Source organism: Schistocerca nitens, chromosome 1, assembly GCF_023898315.1.
Source record: "Schistocerca nitens isolate TAMUIC-IGC-003100 chromosome 1, iqSchNite1.1, whole genome shotgun sequence".
Taxonomy (NCBI): Eukaryota; Metazoa; Arthropoda; class Insecta; order Orthoptera; family Acrididae; genus Schistocerca; species Schistocerca nitens.
In genome coordinates this window covers 1007152301-1007176308 of record NC_064614.1, presented here as the reverse complement: position 1 = coordinate 1007176308, position 24008 = coordinate 1007152301, and the positions used below count along the sequence as shown (strand labels likewise).

At 36.3% G+C, this 24008-nt stretch overlaps 1 protein-coding gene across 1 annotated transcript in view; it reads left to right on the top strand.

The window, feature by feature from the left end:
* The window catches only part of LOC126195495 (MAP7 domain-containing protein 1-like), a 279241-nt gene extending 261554 nt beyond the window's left edge, over positions 1 to 17687 (top strand). The window contains exon 12 of the mRNA XM_049934126.1: positions 17352 to 17687. Coding sequence (XP_049790083.1) covers positions 17352 to 17565 — 214 coding nt within the window. The 3' untranslated portion in view covers positions 17566 to 17687. The remainder of the gene's footprint in view (positions 1 to 17351) is intronic.
* Positions 17688 to 24008: the final 6321 nt, after the last annotated feature.

The window sequence follows — 24008 nt, the reverse complement described above, 5'->3', positions numbered from 1 at the left end:
AGTTCAGAGGTGAGCTGCTAGATTTGTTACTGGTAGATTCAATCAATATGTGTTACAGATATGCTTTGGGAACTTAAGTGGGAATCCCTGGAGGGAAACACACATTCATTTCAAAGAACACTCCCTTGATCTGTCTGTAAGTGAAACAGGAAAGGAAATGACTAGTAGTGGTACAGTGTGCCCTCTGCCATGCACTGTGTGATGACCTGCAGGCTGTGTATATATCTGTAGATATAGATATCCCTACAAATTGTTACATCCAGGTATTTGTAAGAGTTGGCCAATTCCAGCAGTGAGTCATTGGTATTATAGTCATAGGAAACTATGTTTTTTTTTTCATTTTATGAAGTGCACTGTTTTACATTTGTGAACATTTAAAGCAAGTTTGCAGCCTACGCACCACCTTGAAATCTTATCAAGAGCTGACTGAACATTTATCCAACTTCTTTCAGATACTACTTCACCATAGATAATAGCATTATCTGCAAAAAGTGTGAGGTTACTATTGATTTTGTCTGCAAGGTCATTGATATATAACATGTACAGCAAAGGTCCCAACAAACTTCCCTGGGGCACACCCAAAGTTGCTCCTACGTCTGACAATGACTCTTCATCGAAGATAATATGCTGTGTCCTCCCTACCGAAAACTCCTCAACCAAGTTACAAATTTCACTTGATACTCCATATGATCATACTTTTGGCAATAAGCATAGATTTGCTACTGAATCAAATACTTTTCGGAAATAAAGGAATACTGCATCTCCTTGACTGTCTTGATCCAAAGCTTTCAGTATATCATGTGAGAAAAGTGTGAGTTGAGTTTCACATGATTGATGTTTTTGGATTTCTTGCTGGTTCACATTGAGGAGGTTATTATGTACAGTGATTGATGAATGTATCCAAGCATAGAGTGTCTGGAATCTTTCATGAGGGTATTTTTGATCCATCACTGCAACTACAAAAATAATAGATATAACACAGTGGGTAGTAACTGACAGTAACGAACATAATAGAAATTCCCTCATTTGCACTATTGTTTCTTGTGCTGTGGCTGCAAAGACAGATTGCCAACTTATGTCTTACCATTGAGCTCTCAAAATTAGTCAGGGAAAAATGCTAAAACTTGTCTGGAAATTGGAGAAATATCAGGGAATTTTGCTTGGGGGAACTTGTGACGACCCTGGCTTCGGAAAATAGGTTACAAATGGTGTGTAGTACTGTACTGTACAGATACATGTATAAAAATGTCCGAAAAGTTATTTTTGAGTGTTCCAGAGAATGAGAAGATGCATAAAATGTTGCACTCTACTGGCAAATTGACACCATGTTGACACACAGTTTCACTAACTTAATTAAAAATGTGTTGCACTATGAAGTTAACATTAACTTACCTCTGAGATATTCTCTCCCACTGCTACAACAAAGGCTAGTGTCAACAAAATTGAACTCCTAGTGAGAATTGTCGTTTTACCCAACTGCACTTTAGTTATTTCGTAGCTTATTTGTTACAGAGGTAGGCTGTCGAATTTTATAAGATGATGTCCATAGATCGCTGGTTCGAACCTAACCCAAAACAACATTTTAACTTATTTGTAAAACTGCTCAACAGTCCTCTCATAAGAAAACCAGATCACAATTACAAAACTTCACCACATTGATTAGAAACAGAATATTATTGTGTTTTCCTTGACATTCAAAACAATATTTTCTTGTTAATGTGACCACATACCTTTTACTTTATTAGAAATGATGTTTTTATCTTCATACTGTTCAGCTAGGATCCTTATTGTTTAAACTTTTTCGTTTCATCATCTTACATAAATAAGTCTGCTTCAGACACTTACGTTAATTAACACTCACAAACATCACAGCCCTTATGTTCATGTCACTTGCATTTTATACAGGCTTTATTTCTCCCCGTGTAACCTCATCATCTTACACCTCATTGTATTGCGGTCATATGGTGATATCTTCACTATTAGCAATGCTATCCAAAAAATGAATTGTATGTTCGCAAAGGAAATCCATTTATACTCTCTTGTCCATCTCTCAAAATAATACTAATGTGAAGCTATATACAATTGCTACAGCTATATACTACTGCTACAATCAGTTCTTGCTAATGCTATTTTCGTATTTCATGTAAAATTTTTAAAAATATCTGACTTTTCAGAATTCAAGCATTTGAACAGTAACATTTAGCTGACAAAAATCACATAAATATTGAAATAGCTAATTGTATTGCAGATTTGTTTCTTCGAAGAAAACAGAGCTATACACTTACATAATATTGTTGAGACTTTCAAGTCAAAATCTTTCATAATTGTTATTTGATAATCGTGAATATTTAATTTGCAAATAGCAACAACTGAAAAAAAATTAAAAATTTGTATCCTTCTCATAAGAAAAATAATTCGTCTATACTTACGCAAAAATAGCAGAATTGGCAAATTTTTGTGCAAAAGCATTGCAAAATTTATACTATTACTCAAAAATTAATTAGAAATCAAAATTATTTCAGTTTCACAGACACAGTGAGCAATCCAACAATTATTATGATTGGTAAAGAACTTGTATGTTGCAATAACTACAGAAGATTGGTGTATGAAAAGCATTTCACTCTAACTAATTAAACAGCATCACCTATCTCAAGAATGGCATAAGAAAATGACTATTAATTAGAAGTAAAACAAAAATTAAATTGCATACAAAATAGTGTCCACCTCCATAGCTGAGTGGTCAGCATGGCTGACTACAGTGGGGGAGACTCAGGCTTGGTTCCTGGTCAAGGCAAAGACTTTACCTACCTTGGCAATGGTTATTACGTGGTCCACATCATCATCAACATATAAGCCACCAAAGTCGCATTAAAAAAAAAAAAATAATAAATAAATAAATTTGCAGTAGGTGGCCGAAAAAACCCAGATGGCATCTGTCAGCCAAAAATGTCATATGATCATTAAATGAAACAACAAGTTTAGTGTCACCGTTTTATTTATTTCCACGACGCATTTCAGAGGTTTAAACCTCCATCATCGGGTGGATTTTCATTAGTTAGTATGACATTTGTGTGTGTGTTGAGTTACGATTTTTGGAGGAACTTGTGGCACTGCCTAGTGGAGAAACAAGGCACTATTTCAGAACATGGTTTTGGATTTCTTCTGACAAAAAATTAAACTGATATCTAATGGCAAACATAAAATAAGTAAACTAGAGTACCTCCAGTGGTCACAGGTTCCTTTCGCTGTTGTAACATGTCACATTTGTAAACAAATATGGCATCTGGAATCTGCTGGGTGCAAGGTTCGTATAGCAGAAGACAAGACATAATTGCAAAGTGCAAAGAACATACATTGTAACAACATTATTACAGAATAATTGTTTAAAGCATTTGGAGGTGTTTGTTTTGAGGTGTCGAATATATGTGTGTGTACTTCAGGTGGCATACAAATCCAGTTTTGACAAGTTAAAACGGTTTAACATTCATACTCGTTTATACAATCAGGTGAAGTGTTAAAATGGCTTAAACGTCATACTTGTAAAAATACAATCAGGTGAGATGTTACAGACTTGGAGTACAATAATCATATTGGCTACAGCAGTAAAATCATACATAGATGACACTATTTGATTGGGATTAATAGACAGATGTAAGAGGCTGGAGGCGGAAGGAGAGGAAGAGAGAGAGAAAGCGTGTGTGTGTGTGTGTGTGTGTGTGTGTGTGTGTGTGTGTGTGAGAGAGAGAGAGAGAGAGAGAGAGAGAGAGAGGGTGGAAAGAGTGATTATATAAGAGCAAACATTTACATGGCAAGGGGTCTTAAGATTACATGTTACATACCGGGTGATCAAAAAGTCAGTATAAATTTGAAAACTGAATAAATCATGGAATAGTGTAGATAGACGGGAAAAACCCACCGTGGTTCAACAACAAAGTTAGGATATTACTGCAAAAGCAAAGAGAGCTTCACTGCAAGTTTAAACGCAGCCGAAACCTCTCAGACAAACAGAAGCTAAACGATGCCAAAGTTAGCGTAAGGAGGGCTATGCGTGAAGCGTTCAGTGAATTTGAAAGTAAAATTCTATGTACCGACATGACAGAAAGTCCTAGGAAGTTCTGTTCTTACGTTAAATCAGTAAGTGGCTCGAAACAGCATATCCAGACACTCCATGATGATGATGGCATTGAAACAGAGGTTGACACGCATAAAGCTGAAAAACTAAACACCTTTTTCCAAAGCTGTTTCACAGAAGAAGATCGCACTGCAGTTCCTTCTCTAAATCCTCGCGCAAACAAAATAATGGCTGTCCAAGGAATAGAAAAGCAACTGGAATCACTCAACAGAGGAAAGTCCACTGGACCTGACGGGATACCAATTCAACTCTACACAGAGTATGTGAAAGAACTTGCCTCCCTTCTAACAGCTGTGTACAGCAAGTCTCTACTGGAACGGAAGGTTCCAGATGATTGGAAGAGAGCACAGGTAGTCCCAGTCTTCAAGAAGGGTTGTCGAGCAGATGCACAAAACTATAGACCTATATCTCTGATGTCGATCTGTTGTAGAATTTTAGAACATGTTTTTTGCTCACGTATCATGTCGTTTCTGGAAACCCAGAATCTACTCTGTAGGAATCAACATGGATTCCGGAAACAGCGATCCTGTGAGACCCAACTCGCTTTATTTGTTCATGAGACCCAGAAAATATTAGATACAGCAAAATGCAGGAAAATTTGCAGCAGATAGGCACTTGGTGCAGGGAGTGGCAACTGACCCTTAACATAGACAAATGTAATGTATTGCGAATACAAAGAAAGAAGGATCCTTTATTGTATGATTATATGATAGCGGAACAAACATTGGTAGCAGTTACTTCTGTAAAATATCTGGGAATATGTGTGCGGAACGATCTGAAGTGGAATGATCATATAAAATTAATTGTTGGTAAGGCGGGTACCAGGTTGAGAATCGTTGGGAGAGTCCTTAGAAAATGTAGTCCATCAACAAAGGAGGTGGCTTACAAAACACTTGTTCGACCTATACTTGAGTATTGCTCATCAGTGTGGGGTCTGTACCAGGTTGGGTTGACAGAGGAGATAGAGAAGATCCAAAGAGAAGAGTGGCACATTTCGTCACTGGGTTATTTGGTCAGCGTGATAGCATCACGGAGATGTTTAGCAAACTCAAGTGGCAGACTCTGCAAGAGAGGGGCTCTGCATCGCAGTGTAGCTTGCCGTCCAGGTTTCGAGAGGGTGCGTTTCTGGATGAAGTGTCGAATATATTGCTTCCCCTACTTATACCTCCCGAGGAGATCATGAATGCAAAATTAGAGAGATTCGAGCGTGCATGGAGTCTTTCTGGCAGTCGTTCTTCCCGCGAACCATAGGCGACTGGAACAGGAAATGGAGATAATGACAGTGGCACGTAAAGTGCCCTCCGCCATACACCGTTGGGTGGCTTGTGGAGTATAAATTTAGATGTAGATAGAGAGGTACAAATTGACACACATGCTTGGAATGACATGGGGTTTTATTTGAACCAAAAAAATACAAAAGTTCAAAAAATGTCCGCCAGATAGCGCTTCATCTGATCAGAATAGCAATAATTAGCATATTAGATTAGATTAGATTAGATTTACTTTCATTCCAATTGATCCGTAGTGAGGAGGTCCTCCAGGATGTGGAACATGTCAGAAAAACAACAATACATGACAAATATTTACAATTAAAACAAATAAGCTAATGTACCATTCCACAGGTCCCAAGTGGAATGATCGTCATTTTTAATGAACACTAAGAGTAATTTTACAAATACTAATGCACTGAATTTAAAATAAAAAAGTTTTTTATTTATTTATAAGGTAATACAACTACTGTAATACTTATTTACAATGAACACATTACTGCACTGAAATGGTGCAGAAGTTAGATTATACTAACACACACACACACACACAAATTTTCAATGAACACATTACTGCACTGAAATTGTGCAGAAGTTATGTTGTACTTATATACAAATCAGTTGGTTTTACTAAGAAATTCATCAATGGAGTAGAAGGAGTTGGCCACCAATAAATCCTTTAGGCTTCTCTTAAACTGAATTTCATTGGTTGTTAAGATTTTTATGGCTGCTGGCAAGTTATTGAAAATGTGTGTTCCTGAATAATGCACACCTTTTTGTACAAGACTAAGTGACTTTAAATCCTTGTGAAGATTATTCTTATTTCTAGTATTGATTCCATGAATTGAGCTGTTGGTATGAAAAAGTGATATATTTTTAATGACAAATTTCATTAAGGAATAAATATATTGGGAAGCAGTAGTTAGTATCCCTAGTTCCCTAAACAGGCTTCTGCAGGATGTTCTTGAGTTCACACCACATATAACTCTCACTGCACATTTTTGTGCCCGGAAAACTTTAGCTTGGCTTGATGAATTACCCCAAAAAATAATCCCATATGACATTATGGAATGAAAGTAAGCATAGTATGCCAGCTTTTTCATTTTTATATCTCCTATGTCTGACAAAATTCGCATTGCAGAGATTTGTTAAGACGCTTCAGCAGTTCTGTGGTGTGCTCCTCCCAGTTGAATTTATTATCAAGCTGTAATCCCAAGAATTTAACACTGTCCACTTCTTCTATCTTCTTGTCATCGTATGTTAGACATATACTCTTGGGACACCCCTTACAAGTTCTGAACAGCATGTAGTGTGTTTTTTCAAAGTTTAGTGACAAAGAATTGGCTAGGAACCAGTGATTAACGTCCACAAATATTTTATTGGCTGATCTTTCTAAGACTACATTTGACTTGCTATTTATTGCAATGTTTGTATCATCGGCAAAGAAAACAAACTTGGCATCTGGTAATGTTACTGATGAAAGGTCATTGATATACACAAGAAAAAGTAAGGGCCCCAAAATGGAACCTTGTGGGACCCCACATGTAATTAGTTCCCAGTTGGATGAGGCCTGATAGCTTGATACATGTCTCTTTCCTAATAACACCCTTTGTTTCCTGCCAGAGATATAAGATTTGAACCATTTTGCAGCATTTCCTGTTATACTATAATATTCTAGTTTACTTAAAAGGATATTGTGATTTACACAGTCAAATGCCTTTGACAGATCACAAAATATACCAGTTGCCTGCAATTTTTTGTCTAATGAATTAAGCACATTTTCACTGTAAGTGTAGATAGCCTTCTCAATATCAGAACCTTTTAGAAATCCAAACTGTGACTTTGACAGTATGTTATTTGAGATAAGATGGTTATAAAGACGACTGTACATTACTTTTTCGAAAATTTTTGAGAATGCTGGCAACAGTGAAATTGGACGGAAATTTGATGCTATTTCTTTATCTCCCTTCTTAAACAGTGGCTTAACTTCAGCATATTTCAGCCATTCAGGAAATATTCCACTAATAAACAACTGGTTACACAGATAGCTTAATATGTTACTTAGCTCAGAATCACATTCTTTAATTAACTTTGTTGATATTTCATCATACCCACTAGATGTTTTTGATTTTAAAGATTTTATGATGGACATTATTTCTGTTGGGGTAGTGAGGGTCAAATTCATATTAAGGAAGTTACTTGAAATGTCTGGTCTAAGGTAATCCATAGCAGCATCTACCGAACCTGACAACCCCATCTTGTCAGTAACAGTTATAAAATGTTTGTTAAAAAGTTCTGCAACACTATACACATCTGTCACCAATGTATCATTTACTCTTAATGCTATTTGTTCCTCTTCATGCCTGGTTCTACCGGTCTCCTCCTTCACTATATCCCATATTGTCTTTATTTTGTTATCTGATATGACTATCTTTTCCTTGTAATATATTTGCTTTGACATCTGTATTACAGTCTTTAATATTTTGCAGTATTTCTTATAATGTGCTATAGCATCAACATTGGAAATGTTTCGGAGTGACAGATACAGTTTTCTTTTTGTTTTACAAGATACCCCTATTCCTCGAGTAATCCATGGCTTCTTTGTAGACTTTGCTCTAACCTTGGTAAGTTTTGGGGGAAAGCAGTGTTCGAATAAGGTAAGCACTTTATTAGCAAAAATGTTATATTTTTCATTCATGCCATGAACGCTGTAAACATCAGTCCAGTGAATGTCTCTGAGGAGTGTCCTAAAATAATCAATTTTTGGCTTACTGATTACCCTTTTGAGCTCAGATTTAACAGATTTTATATCCTGTTCAGTATTAACATTTAACAGAAGGAACTGCATGTCATGGTCTGAGAGGCCATTGACTATTGGTTTTGTAATATAATTTTGTTCATTGGACTTTTCTATAAAGATATTATCAATGGCTGTTTGTGAGCAAGTGGCTATCCTAGTGGGGAACTTTACTGTGGGAATTAAGTTGAATGGTAGTGTTACTAACTCAAACAAGTTCTTTTTGGGAGAGTCTTTAAGGAAATCTGCATTGAAATCACCAGCAACCACTATTTCTTTGTTTTTGGTTGTTAAATGGGCCAGTACAGCTTCAAGGTGGTTGACAAACAGATTAAAGTTACCTGCAGGTGCTCGATATACACTTAATATTATGAAGGATTTTTTGTGAAATTCTAATTCTGTTGCACATGCTTCCATATGCAAAGTAAGACGAAGCAAAGATGATGTTCTTTACAGGAAATGCTCAATATGTCCACCATCATTCCTCAACAATAGCTGTAGTCGAGGAATAATGTTGTGAACAGCACTGTAAAGCATGTCTGGAGTTATGGTGAGGCATTAGCATTGGATGTTGTCTTTCAGCATCCCTAGAGATGTCGGTCAAACACGATACACTTGCGACTTCAGGTAACCCCAAAGCCAATAATCGCACGGACTGTGGTCTGGGGACCTGGGAGGCCAAGCATGATGAAAGTGGCGGCTGAGCACACGATCTTCACCAAACAACGTGTGCAAGAGATCTTTCATGCGTTAGCAATATGGGGTGGAGTGCCATCCTGCATGAACATTGTACGTTCCAGCAGGTATTTATTAGCCAGGCTGGGGATGATGCGATTCTGTGACATATCGGTGTACCTCTCATGTCATTCTAAGCATGTGTGTCAATTTTTACCTCTCTATCTACATTATTTCGTGGTTTATTAAGTTTTCAAATTTATACTGATTTTTTGATCACCCGGTATATTAGCTGCCTGAAGGTTGGGGTAATATGTTGGTTAATGCTATAAAATATGCAGATAGATATACAGTATGTGCCAGTAGTTGATGTACATACAGTTTCAAGCTGACAAGGGGTACAAGCTGTTGGAGTGATGAATTATTTGTAAATGAGGTCAATCTCTTGTACTCTTGGCGGCTGTCAATATTTATGGTAAATATTAAGGTGTGTGCACATGTGTGTGTGTGTGTGTGTGTGTGTGTGTGTGTTTAAGAATGTAGGCAGTTGCTGAAAACAGAGATGATACTATTGTAAATATTGTTATTTTTGTCATTTAAGATGGATTCCGGTTGTTTCATTTGGTGTTTATATATTTGGAGTGTTTCGAGGATGTCTAGTTTTGTGCCTTCTGGCTGGATGTGTAGGATGCTAATACTTGTGTTCTTAACATGGTGTTTTGTTTCATGCAGGTTGGTAGCTATTGCTGATGTGTGGTACTTTTTGTTTTTTAGTGCTGCCATGTGTTCCTGGAATCTACTTTCAAATGATCTGCCTGTCTGGCCTATTTAGAAGCAGTCACAGTCCAAACATTCAATTTTGTACACACCTGTGTGATGAAGTGGGTTTCGTGTGCCGATGTTGTGGGGTAACTTCTGTCCAATATTGTTGTCTGTTGTAAAGGATATGCTTATGCCTTTTTGTTTGAAGACATTGGCAGTCTGGTATGAAATGTTACCTAGAAAGGGGATTGTATGGAAGATTTTCTTTTCTTTTTGTTTTTGTGTTGTGATTGCTTTGCCATTATTGAGTGTTTTAGGGTGTCTACTATGAAGCTGTTATAACCATTTTCAATAGCTGTTTGTTTTATTATTTCAATTTCTTGATCACATTTGTCTTCAGAGAGTGGTAGTTGGATAACTCTATTAATCATGTACCAGAATGCTGCCATTTTGTGTGCTGCGGGGTGACTAGAGGAGTTGTGGCTTGTGGTATGTGTTGTGGTAGGCTTCCGATGTTTTCATGGGAGTTGTTGAAAAACTGGTTCAACTCACTGATGTCATCTTTAGTGCCTTTGATTAAATTGATGGTATCATCTACATATCTGTAGTAGTAGATGATATTTTTGAGGAGGTGGTGATTGGAAGTCAGGATTTTGTCTTCTAGGTTACTTATAAATATTTCTGCTTGCAATCCGGAAAGATTTGAGCCCATTGCCAGACCATCTGTTTGTTTGTAGATTTTTTTGTTAAATTTAAAATAGTTGTGTGAAAGTGTGAATTGAAGCTGGTCCATTATTTCAGTAATGTGAGTTGAAGGGATTTTTTTGTGTTTATGTAAGTTGGCATTGATTATCTATAGTGTGGGAACTATTGGCACAGAGGAATAAAAGTTTTGTATGTCAAATGAGGCAAGTGTGGCTCCATCAGCTACTTGTCTGTTTTTGACATATTGTGTGAATTCTGTTGTGTTTTTAGTGTTCTCTTGTTATTGAATGTGTATGCTTCTTTGAGAATTCTGAAGAGCATTTTATTGAGTTTGAATGTTGGGCTGTTCCTACAGTTCACTATAGGCCTGATGGGGGTCCCATTTTTGTGGATCTTTGGTTGTAATCTAAGGCAAGGAACTTGTGGGCTCATTGTTACAATGTTTCTTGCTTCTTGGATGGTGAGTAAAAATTAATGTTGTTTGAAATGTGTTTAATCTCCTTTTGTATTCTGGCTGTTGGATCTTTATGTATTTCTGTTATGTTGCTTGTTTGGAAGAAGTCTAAAGTTTTTTCTATGTATGTTGTTCTGTCCATTACAACAGTTGTGTTGCCCTTGTCAGCTTTTACAATTATTGCATTATTCATGTTTAATCTAGTCTTAATGGCATGTGTAAGGGCTACTTTTCATTTCTTGTATGCTGGGAATGGTTTTGCAATTTTCTTTTCAATCATTTCATTAATTTTGTGGCAGGTTGCTATTCTGTCATTTTGCTTCTTAAAGGCTATGGTCGAGATCTGTGTGACACAAGTGATGAGCTTCTCTTGGTTGTTTTGGTCCAGTGGAGCTTGAAAGTTATGTTTTAAGCCTTTGCAAAGTAGTGCCTCTTCTTCTGCAACGAATATTATGTTCGTATTGTTGAGGAAAGGTGTGTAGAACGTGTGGTTTTTTTTTCAACTGTTTTGGTTCAGTTTGGGAGGTAATTGTTGCTTTGTAAGATTGGCTAGTTTTTTTTCTTCTTTGTAGCTTTTGTTTTCTGTACGATGAACTCAGTGTACTCTTTTTTGGTTATGGAATCATATTCTAATCTATGAAGCAACTTTCCCAAGTAATTCTGCATTATGAAGCTGTGTGTTGAACATTTGTTTTTTAATATAAAGTTCTTTCAGTTCATTTTTCACCCAGAGTTTTCGTACGTTTTCTAGTGTTTTCTTTGCAGTTGTCGTGTTTGTTCTGACGTCAATCTTGACATAATTTGGAATGACGTTATTCTTGAGACAATTCCTATTCAAGTGTATGTGTTTTGTCGACATTATGTCAATAACAGTCACGGTAAATCCTAACCTAAAATGTTCGCATTTAATGTTAATCTGCCCAGTCAGGCAATCAAGGCAATTTTTGAGTACAAAAACAGTGCAGAAAAGGTTGCAATGACAACACAACACATACACAAATATACAAACACCAAACGAAACAACCGTAATCCATCTTAAATGACAATATTTACAATAGTATCATCTCTGTTTTCAGCAACTGCCTACATTCTTAAAAATCCGTGCGCACACACACACACACATACACACGTGCACACACCTTAATATTTACTATAAATATTTATAGCCACCAAGAGTACAAGAGATTGACCTCATTTCCAGATAATTCATCACACCAAAAGCTTGTACCCCTTGTCAGCTTGAAACTGTATGTACATCAACTACTGGCACAAATTGTATATCTATCTGCATATTTTATAGCATTAACCAATGTATTACCCCAACCTTTAGGCAGGTAATATATGTAGCATGTAATCTTAAGACCCCTTGCCATGTAAATGTTTGCTCTTATATAATCACTCTTTCCACCCTCTCTCCTTCTCTCTCTCTCTCTCTCTCTCTCTCTCTCTCTCTCTCTCTCTCTCTCTCTCTTCCTTCCTCTCCATTTGCCTCCAGCCTCTTACATCTGTCTATTAATCCCAATCAAATAGTGTCATCTATGTATGATTTTACTGCTGTAGCCAATATGATTATTGTACTTCAAGTCTGTAACATCTCAGCTGATTGTATTTTTACAAGTATGACGTTTAAGCCATTTTAACACTTCACCTGATTGTATAAACGAGTATGAATGTTAAACCGTTTTAACTTGTCAAAACTGGATTTATATGCCACCTGAAGTACACACACATATATTCGACACCTCAAAACAAACACCTCCAAATGCTTTAAACAATTATTCTGTAATAATGTTGTTACAATGTATGTTCTTTGCACTTTGCAATTATGTCTTGTCTTCTGCTACACGAACCTTGCACCCAGCAGATTCCAGATGCCATATTTGTTTACAAATCTGACAGTATACATGTGATGTGTTACAACAGCGAAAGGCACCTGTGACCACTGGAGGTTCTCTAGTTTACTTATTTTATGTTTACCATTAGATATCAGTTTAATTTTTTGTCAGAAGAAATCCAAAATCATGTTCTGAAATAGTGTCTTGTTTCTCCACTAGGCAGTGCCACAAGTTCCTCCAAAAATCGTAATTCAACACACACACAAATGTCATACTAACTAATGTAAATCCACCTGATGATGGAGGTTTAAACCTTTGAAACACGTTGTGGAAATAAATAAAACGGTGACTGGTAACTGTAAACTTGTTGTTTCATTTAGTGTCAATAACAGTCACGATAAGGCGTAACCTAAAATGTTCGCATTTAAAGTCATATGATCATTTCATTTCGTACAAAATATTCCTATTGAGTATAAGATTTTTTTGAAGAGTCTCACAGCATTTCAATAATCCATAAAGATGTGTTTCAGAAGAGTAACGTGACAAAAAATTTGCAGTACTTATACACAATTTGGAAAAGAGATAAGAGTTTTAGTATTGCATTAGGTACTACAATGTCCCATACTTTTTCTGCTTCAAAAACAGTTTTTGATATATTTTTTTCAGTTTTAATGGCACCACATGATCTTTTTAAGCAAGTTTCTTTTAAATAATTAAGACGTGTTTCATCAAACTCTCCCATGGTACAAAATACTAGTCAGTTGCATTATAATGTTGCAGATATTTCCTTCAGCTAATATTTTTACTATTTCCATTAGCCCAAGACATGTTTTGTCACATAAGCTTCAGACGTAATCAGTACACTTTTCCTATAGCTGTCAGAAGTGCAGTAAACATATTGTAAACTTTCATCATCTTCCCTGACACACACACACACACACACACACACACACACACACACACACACACACACGTGTGCATCAACATTTGACAAACATCCAAAAATATGTAGACGTATTTAATATTACATCATAATATTCGTAGTCACTTTCAATATTTCACCATTACCCTCAATATATTGCCTTCACATTGGTAAAATACTTGGAACATAATGTATCAGTCTTCAATTTGTAATCACTCAGTACATGTTCAACACTTAGTTTCCTCCTCAAAATATTATCATCATTAATTCAGATTTCTCACATCATTTACTTGTCTCTCTCACTTACAACAATTTTCAAAGTATGTGGTCTGAAAAACAATGTCCTCTCTACAGACAAACTCCGTTTCAAAAAACGTGATATAGATCAAGTAAAAAAGTTGTTAACTACATAAAATTGCAGCAAATGTTCTCCAATCACAACAAAATGTTTATTGATGCTTCAGTTTTTTCATAATCTTTCTAATGTTGACCACATTTCCACAATGTGACAATAATAGACTAACAGGTCAACTCTATTTTTCATTAAATATTTGTGTACAGACACAAATTCCTACAAATATAGCACAACAGTTCCACAAATTCATCAAAAATCATGTACAAACATTTTTGCTTAATTATACAGGACAGAAATCCAAAAATACATCTGGTATCATCGTTTTTCCAAAACATATTTTCTAGCCAGAAATAGTAAAAGTAAAATTTCTTTCCAATCCTGCATAGTATGTTTAAATAGCTACAAAATTCACCCACAAAACTTCCTTAAAAAGCAGATGAAATAGAGAGACATGGAGTAATGAAGATAATTTGCTTATGCAAAAATATTTCTCATCGAAAGCAATAAAATATATGTTTTCTTTCAAAACATAAGAAAATTCTCTCATCACCCAAGTGCAAATACAAATAAGTTTTATATTGCAGAAGTATAAAGTACTTTAAATGTTACCTCATTTCCAAACTTTTTCAAATGTAGCTAATGATACGCAAATCTCATTTTAAAAATATAGAAAAATTTCAGTTCTCTGACAAAACATTTTTTTCATTAACACACTGTAACCATACACTCACAAGTTTTCTTGAAATCATCACAACATATTACATTTCCTAGCATTAATTATTCTACAGATTCTCTAGCATTAATCAGTTTGATCTAACTCATCAACACTGAGCATGACAAAGGCAGAAGGATAGGTCAACATTACTCTTGGCAGAAGATAATCTGAAATATTACATAGTTATTGACTATTTAAACTGAAGCAGTAAACGATTCATAAGATCCATCATATCAAGGTAAAAAGATGGCAATTGCTAAAATATGGAAGTCTTTGAGATCTCTGAAGGGGCAAATTTCAGTACATCAGTATTGTTTTTCACAGGCATATCACTTTGTCTGGGGGTTTCCTCACTCTTTTCAGAAATATATTCTGTGCTGCATTTTCCATTTTTTTCTACAGCAATACATAATGTTTCTTATATGTCTCACAGTTAGTTTCTTTCTTAAATCTGCTGATAAGTCAAAACTGTCCACCGTTTCTTTCAAAAATTGCAGATATTTTTTTCCTCGATGCAATTAAAAATTTTTCATTGGAAAGAAACTGTTTTATGTGAATCAACATCATCTGCTATAAAAACAAAGTGTTCTTTTGAATGAACCATAAGGGAGGACCAGCAATAGGTTTGCTGCTGCATCTCAACATCTGGGTCCACAGTCTCGTGGAACTGCATCATCGATGAACGAAGGTGCTGACCACTTGGGCGGGGAACCCAGGATGCTGGTGATGAACAACCGATCGCCACCAGCTCTCAGTAATGAATGCCGCATGGACGAAAATTGGCAGAGCGGCTTGATTAGGTGCAGGACACAACGTAGCTGACAACCACAGATTACCTTGGCTCGACTCTGACCCCTACCAGCATAAACCTGTGGGAAGTGCCTTATGGCATCATGCATGGAAGAGTCCACAACATATTCTTCATTTGAAACCTGGATGTGGGGACTAGCTGTTCTGCCTCAGCGTTAGATTGGGGGTGGAAAGGAGGAACCGTCACATGTTGAATGCTTGATGGGTGCAGAAATTGTGGAAGATGTGAGACACAAACTGTGAATCATTATGTGTCACAAGTGTATAAAGCAACCCTTCAAAAGATAAAATTTTTGAGAGTGCTGAACCTCAGGCAGAAATGGCTTATTGTGCTGTACTGCACATTGATACACCAGCTTGTTAGGAGCCAACCTAATGATGGTATCATGGACCATAGAATCAGTATAGGAATTGTGATGCAGCATAGGAATTGTGATGAGCATTGGTAGCAAACTGATGTTTGTGGCTGAAGCTGTGTAATTCAGCTGCCCAAGCCCAGTAGGGCTGATGGGGCTGTTTCTGACGACAATAGAACTCAATATGCACAGGAATGACATGTGCACTTATGATGATAATTGAACAACAACTTACACATTTTGTTGAATGAAAGCAATGCTGGTTCCTGGAGTGGGGATAACTAACACAACAACTTGTAAATTCAAGGGGAAATCCAAGATAGGAGCAAAGACACATGTTGGCATTGGTGATGCCAAAAGCAAGGAAGTGTTACTGAAGCTGCTTCTCGTAAATGTTCCAGTCTTCTGCTGCATCATCATAAGGGGGCAAGGGTAGTGGATACACCGACGGCATGGAAGGCTGCATAGTCAATACGGCCAACAAATTCATAATAACAACCAAACGAATCTGCTGCTGCTTGAGGAGAGATTGGAGCACTGCCCCCATGGACACGAGAACTGACAGAACAACCAAATAGACTGAACACACGGAAGTGACCACCACACTAGTTGCCATTTGTTTCATAATGCTAGACATAACCAATAGTGTGGTCACTAAGAACAAAAGTTTATTGAGCTACATTCAGGTAAACAAAAAACATAGAAACAGTACAATAAGCAGTAGAATCCAATCTGAGGAGTGCCAGCTACACTGCCTTTATATAGAGGAGTGCTCTAGTAGGCAGTGCAGCAGATGTCTTGCCATGCGCACTAGTCTTGTGACCCACTACAGACAGCGTCTGGTAGCTGACTCCCACAACTGCCATTGGCAGACTCTTTTAAGTGTAGCATGATGGTGGCCTGATGCCTCTGTGTGTATCCAGATGTTGCGTAAAGGATTATAGCAGTTCTCATCTGCTGTGTTGTGGACACCATGAAAGAAGTTGAACCATCATGTCAACTGACTTTTCATCCTGAAAAATCTTCAGTCACATAAAGTGTAGTGCCCTAGTACACTGTGTTACCCTTCAGTCTTTGCTGTGTAAAAAATACTGGGGGTATTTGCATGTAAAGGCCTTCAGGTATTATTTGTGTGAATAATATACCCAAAAGTTTTATCAGAGAGGATTTTTGAAATGATTTCTCATCCTTATATGGCCCACCCACTCACTTTTTTCTAGTTTTTGGCTTTATTTTATTTTCTTCACTTCTAATATGATACCTACCTCTTGGTTGCTGTCTACACAGCATATTTTTATCAACTTGGTGTTTTAAAAATATGTTATTCCTCTCATATCGATATGATTGTATTGCATTATTTTTATTCATCTTCTTGTTTACAAAAGCAGCCTATGTATAAGACATGCAGTCTAATTTCATGTATTGCATTTGTTTCAGTGACAGAAATCTATGATTTATAAATATAAAAACAGCAGTTACTGCCAGTCTACCATTGTTTCAGTCCCTATAAAATTATTTTTGCATTATTTTATAAATAATGTAATATATTTATTTTTTATTTGTAGTGCTATGCATCTGGAAACTGCAATGCGAGAAAAAGAACGAGAGATTACTGCCCTGGGTAAGAAGATACTGCTTTTGGAAAATGCAAACTCTGACCTTCTGGCAAAAGTTTTACAACTGAAGTATTCCACTGTACGCCAAATTCCAAAAAACCAATCGGCAATGCCAAAGAGCAATAGTGTTGAAGGTGTGTTGATGGACTTGGGTAGTGTGTGATGCATGCTATTTGTCACATTATTTCATGGTACTTAAGCATTTTAGGAAAGAGTTCTCATCACAGATCAATTCTGTTCAAAAGAAGTAAGTAACATCTTTAACACATTCTAGTATTTTTAACATTTACCTCAAAAATGTATACCTCCACACATTTTAAAATATTTTTCAAGATATGTGTTCAATCTTTTGTCGAAATAATATATATTTTAATAGCTCTGAAAACCAAAGACTTGCTTTACCTATGTTGGCTTTGTTATCATGTGTTAATCACCCTGAGCTATCTAAAAATCATGTGTGTTTTACTCAAAGGTAGCTTCTTGTACTGGTTATGAGTATAATACATATTGTTTGTTTATGTAAGTATTCAGTGAATGTGAGCATATGTTTCCGCATTCTGCAGTGTCTAGAAACAGGTGCACATAGCTATATGCACTGTAGCATAAGGCATTCATTAATATGTCACTGTCTTGTAATAATGTTACATTTTATTTTGGTTCCTGAATAACTTTACAAAGCCATAAAGGAAAGGGGATCTCAAACTTTATGAACCCTTTGGGTATCTCGTGCCAAACATAAAAGTAGTAAATTTATAATGTATTTAAAAAATGTGGTAATCACTCTTTGTAATCAAATCAGTGGCTGTACATGACAGAGATACATTATCATTTTGAACATTATCAATACATAAAACAAATTTTCAATTACATGCTAATTAGGAATCAACAATCAATTTTAAAGTGAAAGTAAAAGTAAAGTTAACATCCTAACTAGACAGGAAATTTATAAATTGGTGGAGTCTTAAGTAAGTCTACAGTCAAAAGGTTTTTGTTTGTGCTGACTGTAACTTTTCATTGCCACATTATCAGTAAAATGATTATGCATCAGTAACAGTTTGCAGAGTTTTGAGATGAATAGTTTGTGGTAAATAACAGTGCAACTCACATTATATTTTTAAAGTGTCTTTATCCATTTATTGTGCTGACAGTTTTACTTCAAAATAATTTTGTATGTAATTTAAAGATGTGTGCATATACTGTAAAAAGGGTTTATTTGTTAAGTTATGATAGTTTCATCCCATGGAACAACATACTTGTGAAATTTTCTTCCATAATTTATGTCTTCCTTAGAATATTTTATTTTGGTGAATTATATTTGATATGTTTAGAAATGTTTGTCATTTACTAGTGTTGGAATTTTATTGATACATGTCTAAACACCTTTTGTAACTGGTACTAAGTCTGTTAGCAGTATAAAATATATTCAACAAGTAATGTAATGACCCGTCTCGTGCCAAACTTTATGTACAATCTCTAATTGAGTCCAAATTAAGGTTAGGTGTAGTGATGGGTGATAGTATAGCTGGAAGACAACGTCTTTAACAGTGAATAGATGTCATTGAACATTCTTTGAACATGATGACCACAATCATTGCTCATCATCTTTTGTTTGTGGTTAATGTTAGTCTGCCAATCCTGTACCTGTATCATTTTTGTTATGTCTTTTGTTGGTGAAGGTAACTGTTTTGTTCACCTTTAATAGTGCCATTTGTTCGCACATACTGGTATTTATTTGCACTGCAATAAGTGTAATGAAAATCTTTCTGTTCATATCCCTGAGACTACCTGAATAAAACAGTGTGATGGAACTTCCACTAACTTCATGCTTCATTAAATGCTGAAACAACACTGACAACATTTCAGAAAGTTTGCCCATTTTCAACTTTCTGCCTGTGCACTTGTAATGAGGATATGGAATAAACTGCACCCAGCGGATGCTTCATTCCTGAATTACCTTTCCAAGTAATGGTCCATAAGATGCTTCTCAAATTGAGAAAGTACATTTCTGAGTTACACTCTTTGAAACAGGACACCGGCTTTCATTTTAATACATGTAGAACATCATGATTTGTGAGATGCATCATGAATTTTTTGTGATAAATAATGAAACAGCTGAAAAATTAGTCAAACTATCACACTTAATGATGTATAACAGTAAATAAGAAGTAAATATTTCCTTTTCAGTACATGTTAGAACTGTCAGGCTATGAGAATAGCAATATCTATTAAGACCAAACATTGGTTCCATGTATAACATCCATTCTATTATATCATCCATTGCAACAATAAAAAACTGTGTCAAATGACTTTCAATATAATTCCAGTGCTTGCTTAAAGTCATTTGCAAAAATGTGGAAAATCTGTTAGGATGAAGTCAGAACTAAGGTTATTATGTACAGGTTCAATGTTTTTCCAGTACTCTGCTTTACATTACACCTGCATACTTTCAAAGACTTCATTCAAGTCTGTACAGTGAATTCAAAATTTTTGTAAATATGGTGTGCCGTGCCAAAAATCTTTCTGGGGTGAAAGTATGAAAAGATTTTGATGACCTATTCCTCTCATAATGTTAAGAAACCTCTTAATTTAAATACACTATCATTATTTAGACAGTATCCCATAAATTATACAATTATTATGAAATTGAAGTTGAAGGAAAATAACAAAACATTGCAGTACAGTTTCTGAAATAAAGAAATTAAGGTATTCAAACAATGGAAAATCCAGGTTGGAATAATGATAATATTATGAAAATGGTAGACTGCTACTCACCATATAGAGGAAATATTGAGTCACAGAGAGGCACATCAAAAAGACTGCTAAACATGTGAGCTTTTAGTCAAAAGGCCTTCTTGTAAATCACACTTGCGCACGTGCACGCGCGCGCGCGCGCGCGCGCGCGCACACACACACACACACACACACACACACACACACACACACAAGCCAGAGGATAAGCTAACACACCCATTGCTTTTAAAAAATCATTTAGTGAGCATTTAAGGTAATTTTTTACCTATGATGAGCTTAAATTGTTAATACATCATGTAGCAACTCATTCGTAGAAAAATTTGTTAATGATAAAACAAAACTCTGTTTGTTGCACAGCTGTTTGTTTGCATTGCAAGTCAGATCCTGATCTGTAAAGTTATCTTCAGACATTTACTATCGTCAATTACAGCTTTTTGACAGGAAACAACTAAACAAAAATTCAAAACAATGGATAATATTATATAACAGTGATATTCATATAGCATTTACAATAAAAAAATCCTTAAGAGGAAATATATCATACCTGACTGCAATTATTAACACTGGAGTAATACAGATGGGTATGAGCACTCAAAATATTTTAGGATGATAAGCTGAAAACCCAGCTGAAACTAGAATGCTATCTATTAATAAAAATTATAACAGCTACTCTTGTGTTGTTAGTGCTAGTGCCGTAAATTTCCATATCGACACATGCAATTTATTACAAAGTATTAATTTTTCATTTACTCCACAGTTTTTGATCTCACAAGACATGAAGTTTACAATGATAAAGACATAAAATATGCATCACAGAAGAAACTTGAACAAAGGTTAAAATTATATAAAACTAAAGTACACTTGATAAAAATCCAACTATATTTACTTTACATACTACTTACAGCAGCAGTGGACACAGAATAAAAATTTGTAACTCTCAGGTTGTAACAATAACTAAATACTATACACACATAAAATAGTTCTGTATTAAGTATGGTATTTGATTGTGTGCACATGGACCCAAAATTATAAAAACTGCAGAAATTTGGCAGCACATTTTATGTAGCACACCTGTCAAATAATATATTAAGTCGCCTTCTTTCTTAAGACAGGGAGATGGAAGTGACGCTTATGTCACATTTGCTATGCTGTTCTCATTAAAAGTAGATGATCATGCGTAAGTCTGACTCTGCCGGTTTTGGTCCTTTTAAACTCTTCTGTCTCTATTGTTTACTAATGTTCAGCCTCTCATACATTGTTCTCGTTATTGTTGCGTAGTTACCATCATTTGAATTATATTTTTCTTTGTTAAATTGTCTTCAGTTGTATATAATTTTATTTACATCTGACCAAATGGGGTGGTATTTTGGTAAGACAGTTGGCTCAGATTTAGGAGAATAATGATTCAATTCCCTATTCAGGATTCCAAATTTAAGTTTCCCCTAAATTACTTTGGCAAAATCCTAAATAACAGTTTGTGATCTGTCTATCATGACCTCATCATCGATGGGACATTAAAGCCATATATTCATCCTGTTCACATGTGCCACACTTGATACACATATGTCAGTAATACTGTGCATTGCAGAGGCTTTCCTTCATAAAGTATTACCAATAAGAGTACTCACAAGTAAATTATGGGGGGGGGGGGGGGGCGGAGGTTGCAGTAAAATAAAACTGAACAACCACCACAACAGGACCATGGAATGGTTGCATTCATAAATGATCAGCACAAGCATTAAGACATTTATTCCACTTGGACACAAGACTGTCAGTTCGTCCAATTGAAACCAACATCCACACTTGTCTTTTTTCAGATAGCCAAAGATGTGAAAAAATATCTGGGCTATATGGAGGATGTTGCAGTGTTTCCCAACCAAATCACCTTCATCTGATTGACAATGTGGTGGCAGGCATTATCTTGCAATAGGATCATTCCGTCTGATAGCCTTCCTGGGTGCATTGCAGTTTCTGAAAACTGGCTTCATAGTGGTGTGCATAGATTGTGGTTCCATGTTTGAGGAACTCAATGAGCAGTGGAAGCATTCTGTAGCACAATAACACCTGCCCCCTTACTGACAGTTGGACGAAGGCCACACTTCAGTGATTTGGATAGAAAACACTGCAACATCCCCTATACAGGCCAGATCTTTCTCCAACAATGGAAATTCAGGATGGAATGTAACAATATTATAAAAAGAAAACTTGCTACTCACCATATAGTGGAGATGCTGAGCCGCAGATAGGCACAACAAAAAGACTGTCATAAATAAAGCCAGTAAGGCCTTTGTAAAAAATAACACACACACACACACACACACACACACACACACACACACACACACACACACACACACACGTGCGCGCGCGCTCGCTTTCCCTCACTCACTATCACACAAACACAACTCACACACATATGCTTCAATGGCTTCAGTTGCATGAGACTGCAGCCGTATGTGTGAGTCACATTTGCATGTGTGTGTGTGTGTGTGTGTGTGTGTGTGTGTGTGGTGTGTGTATGTGTGTGTGTGTGTGTGTGTCATCTGTTTTTGATGAAGGCCTTACTGGCTGAAAGCTTTATTTGTGACAGTTATTTTGTTGTGCGTATCTGCGACTCAGCATCTCCACTATGTGGTGAGTAGCAACTTTCTAGGTCTTTCTACATGTGATTTTCATAACTTTGGTGACTTGAAGAAAGACGTGCTTAGACGTTGGTTTCACTTGGACAAGGAAGTGCGAAGTGGATGCAGTTGTGGATCCATTAGTTGTTGACCCTGTTCTATAAAACAGGAACTGATCAATTTGTCTCCCAGTGGGATGGGTGTCTTAATGTGTGTGGTGATTAGTTTTGAATGAAACCATTCCATGGTTCTGTTATGATGACTGTTCAGTTTTCATTTGACTGTCTCTTATACTTTTATGGTCGTACATTGTGATTTCTGCTTCAGTGTATTTCGTGTGTGTAATGAGGCATGTGTGCTTTTCACACAGGTCACTGCTGTGTTGACAGTTCCTCCCACACAGACAACATACACCTACACATTCATGCAAATGCAGCTCCCACGTACATAACCACTGTCTCTGGCTGCCGAGACCATGGCCTCAGCAGCCAGGGACACTGATCATGTGTGTGTGAGCTGTATTTGCGTGAACATATGTGTGTCTATTTGCCTATTTCAGAAGAAGGCTTTCTGGCTGAAAGATTACATGTTTAGTAGTCTTTTAGTTGTGTTGACTCAACATCTCTGCTATGTGGTGAGTGACAATCTATCCTTTGCATAATATTTTCATTACTCCATCCTGGATTTTCCATTGTTCAATAAAACCAGAGAAAATAATTGATGGAAATAGATCCCAAAAAATTGAACCTTGAAGGATGCCTTGTGCAATTGTTCTCCAGTTGAGGAGAGAATTTGCTGTATCTGAAGAGAGAATTAATCTTTCTCTTCAGTTACATGTGTACAAAGTTAAGAGTCTTGGAGGGGGGTGGGGTTGGAGCTGTAAAGCACTGCTCCTAATCCTATATTATAATGTAACTAGTTAGATAAAAAAAAATCTACTCACCAAGTGGTGGCAGGAGAACATGAAAAGGTTAACTTACACAAGCTTTCGGAGCCATTGGCTGCTTTTTCTGGCAGATGAGTTGAAGGGGAAGGAATAGGGGTGAAGGAAAATAACTGGAGACACTTAGCAAAAGGGATACACTTCAGAAAAGTCATCCAGAACCCCGGGTCAGGGAGACTTAGTGTATGGGATGAGAAGGAAAGACAGACTGTTGGGAAAGATATAGAAAACTAAAAGGGAGTGAAGAAAGGAGTAGTTACCATGAAGAAATGCTGAGATAGAAGGAATTAA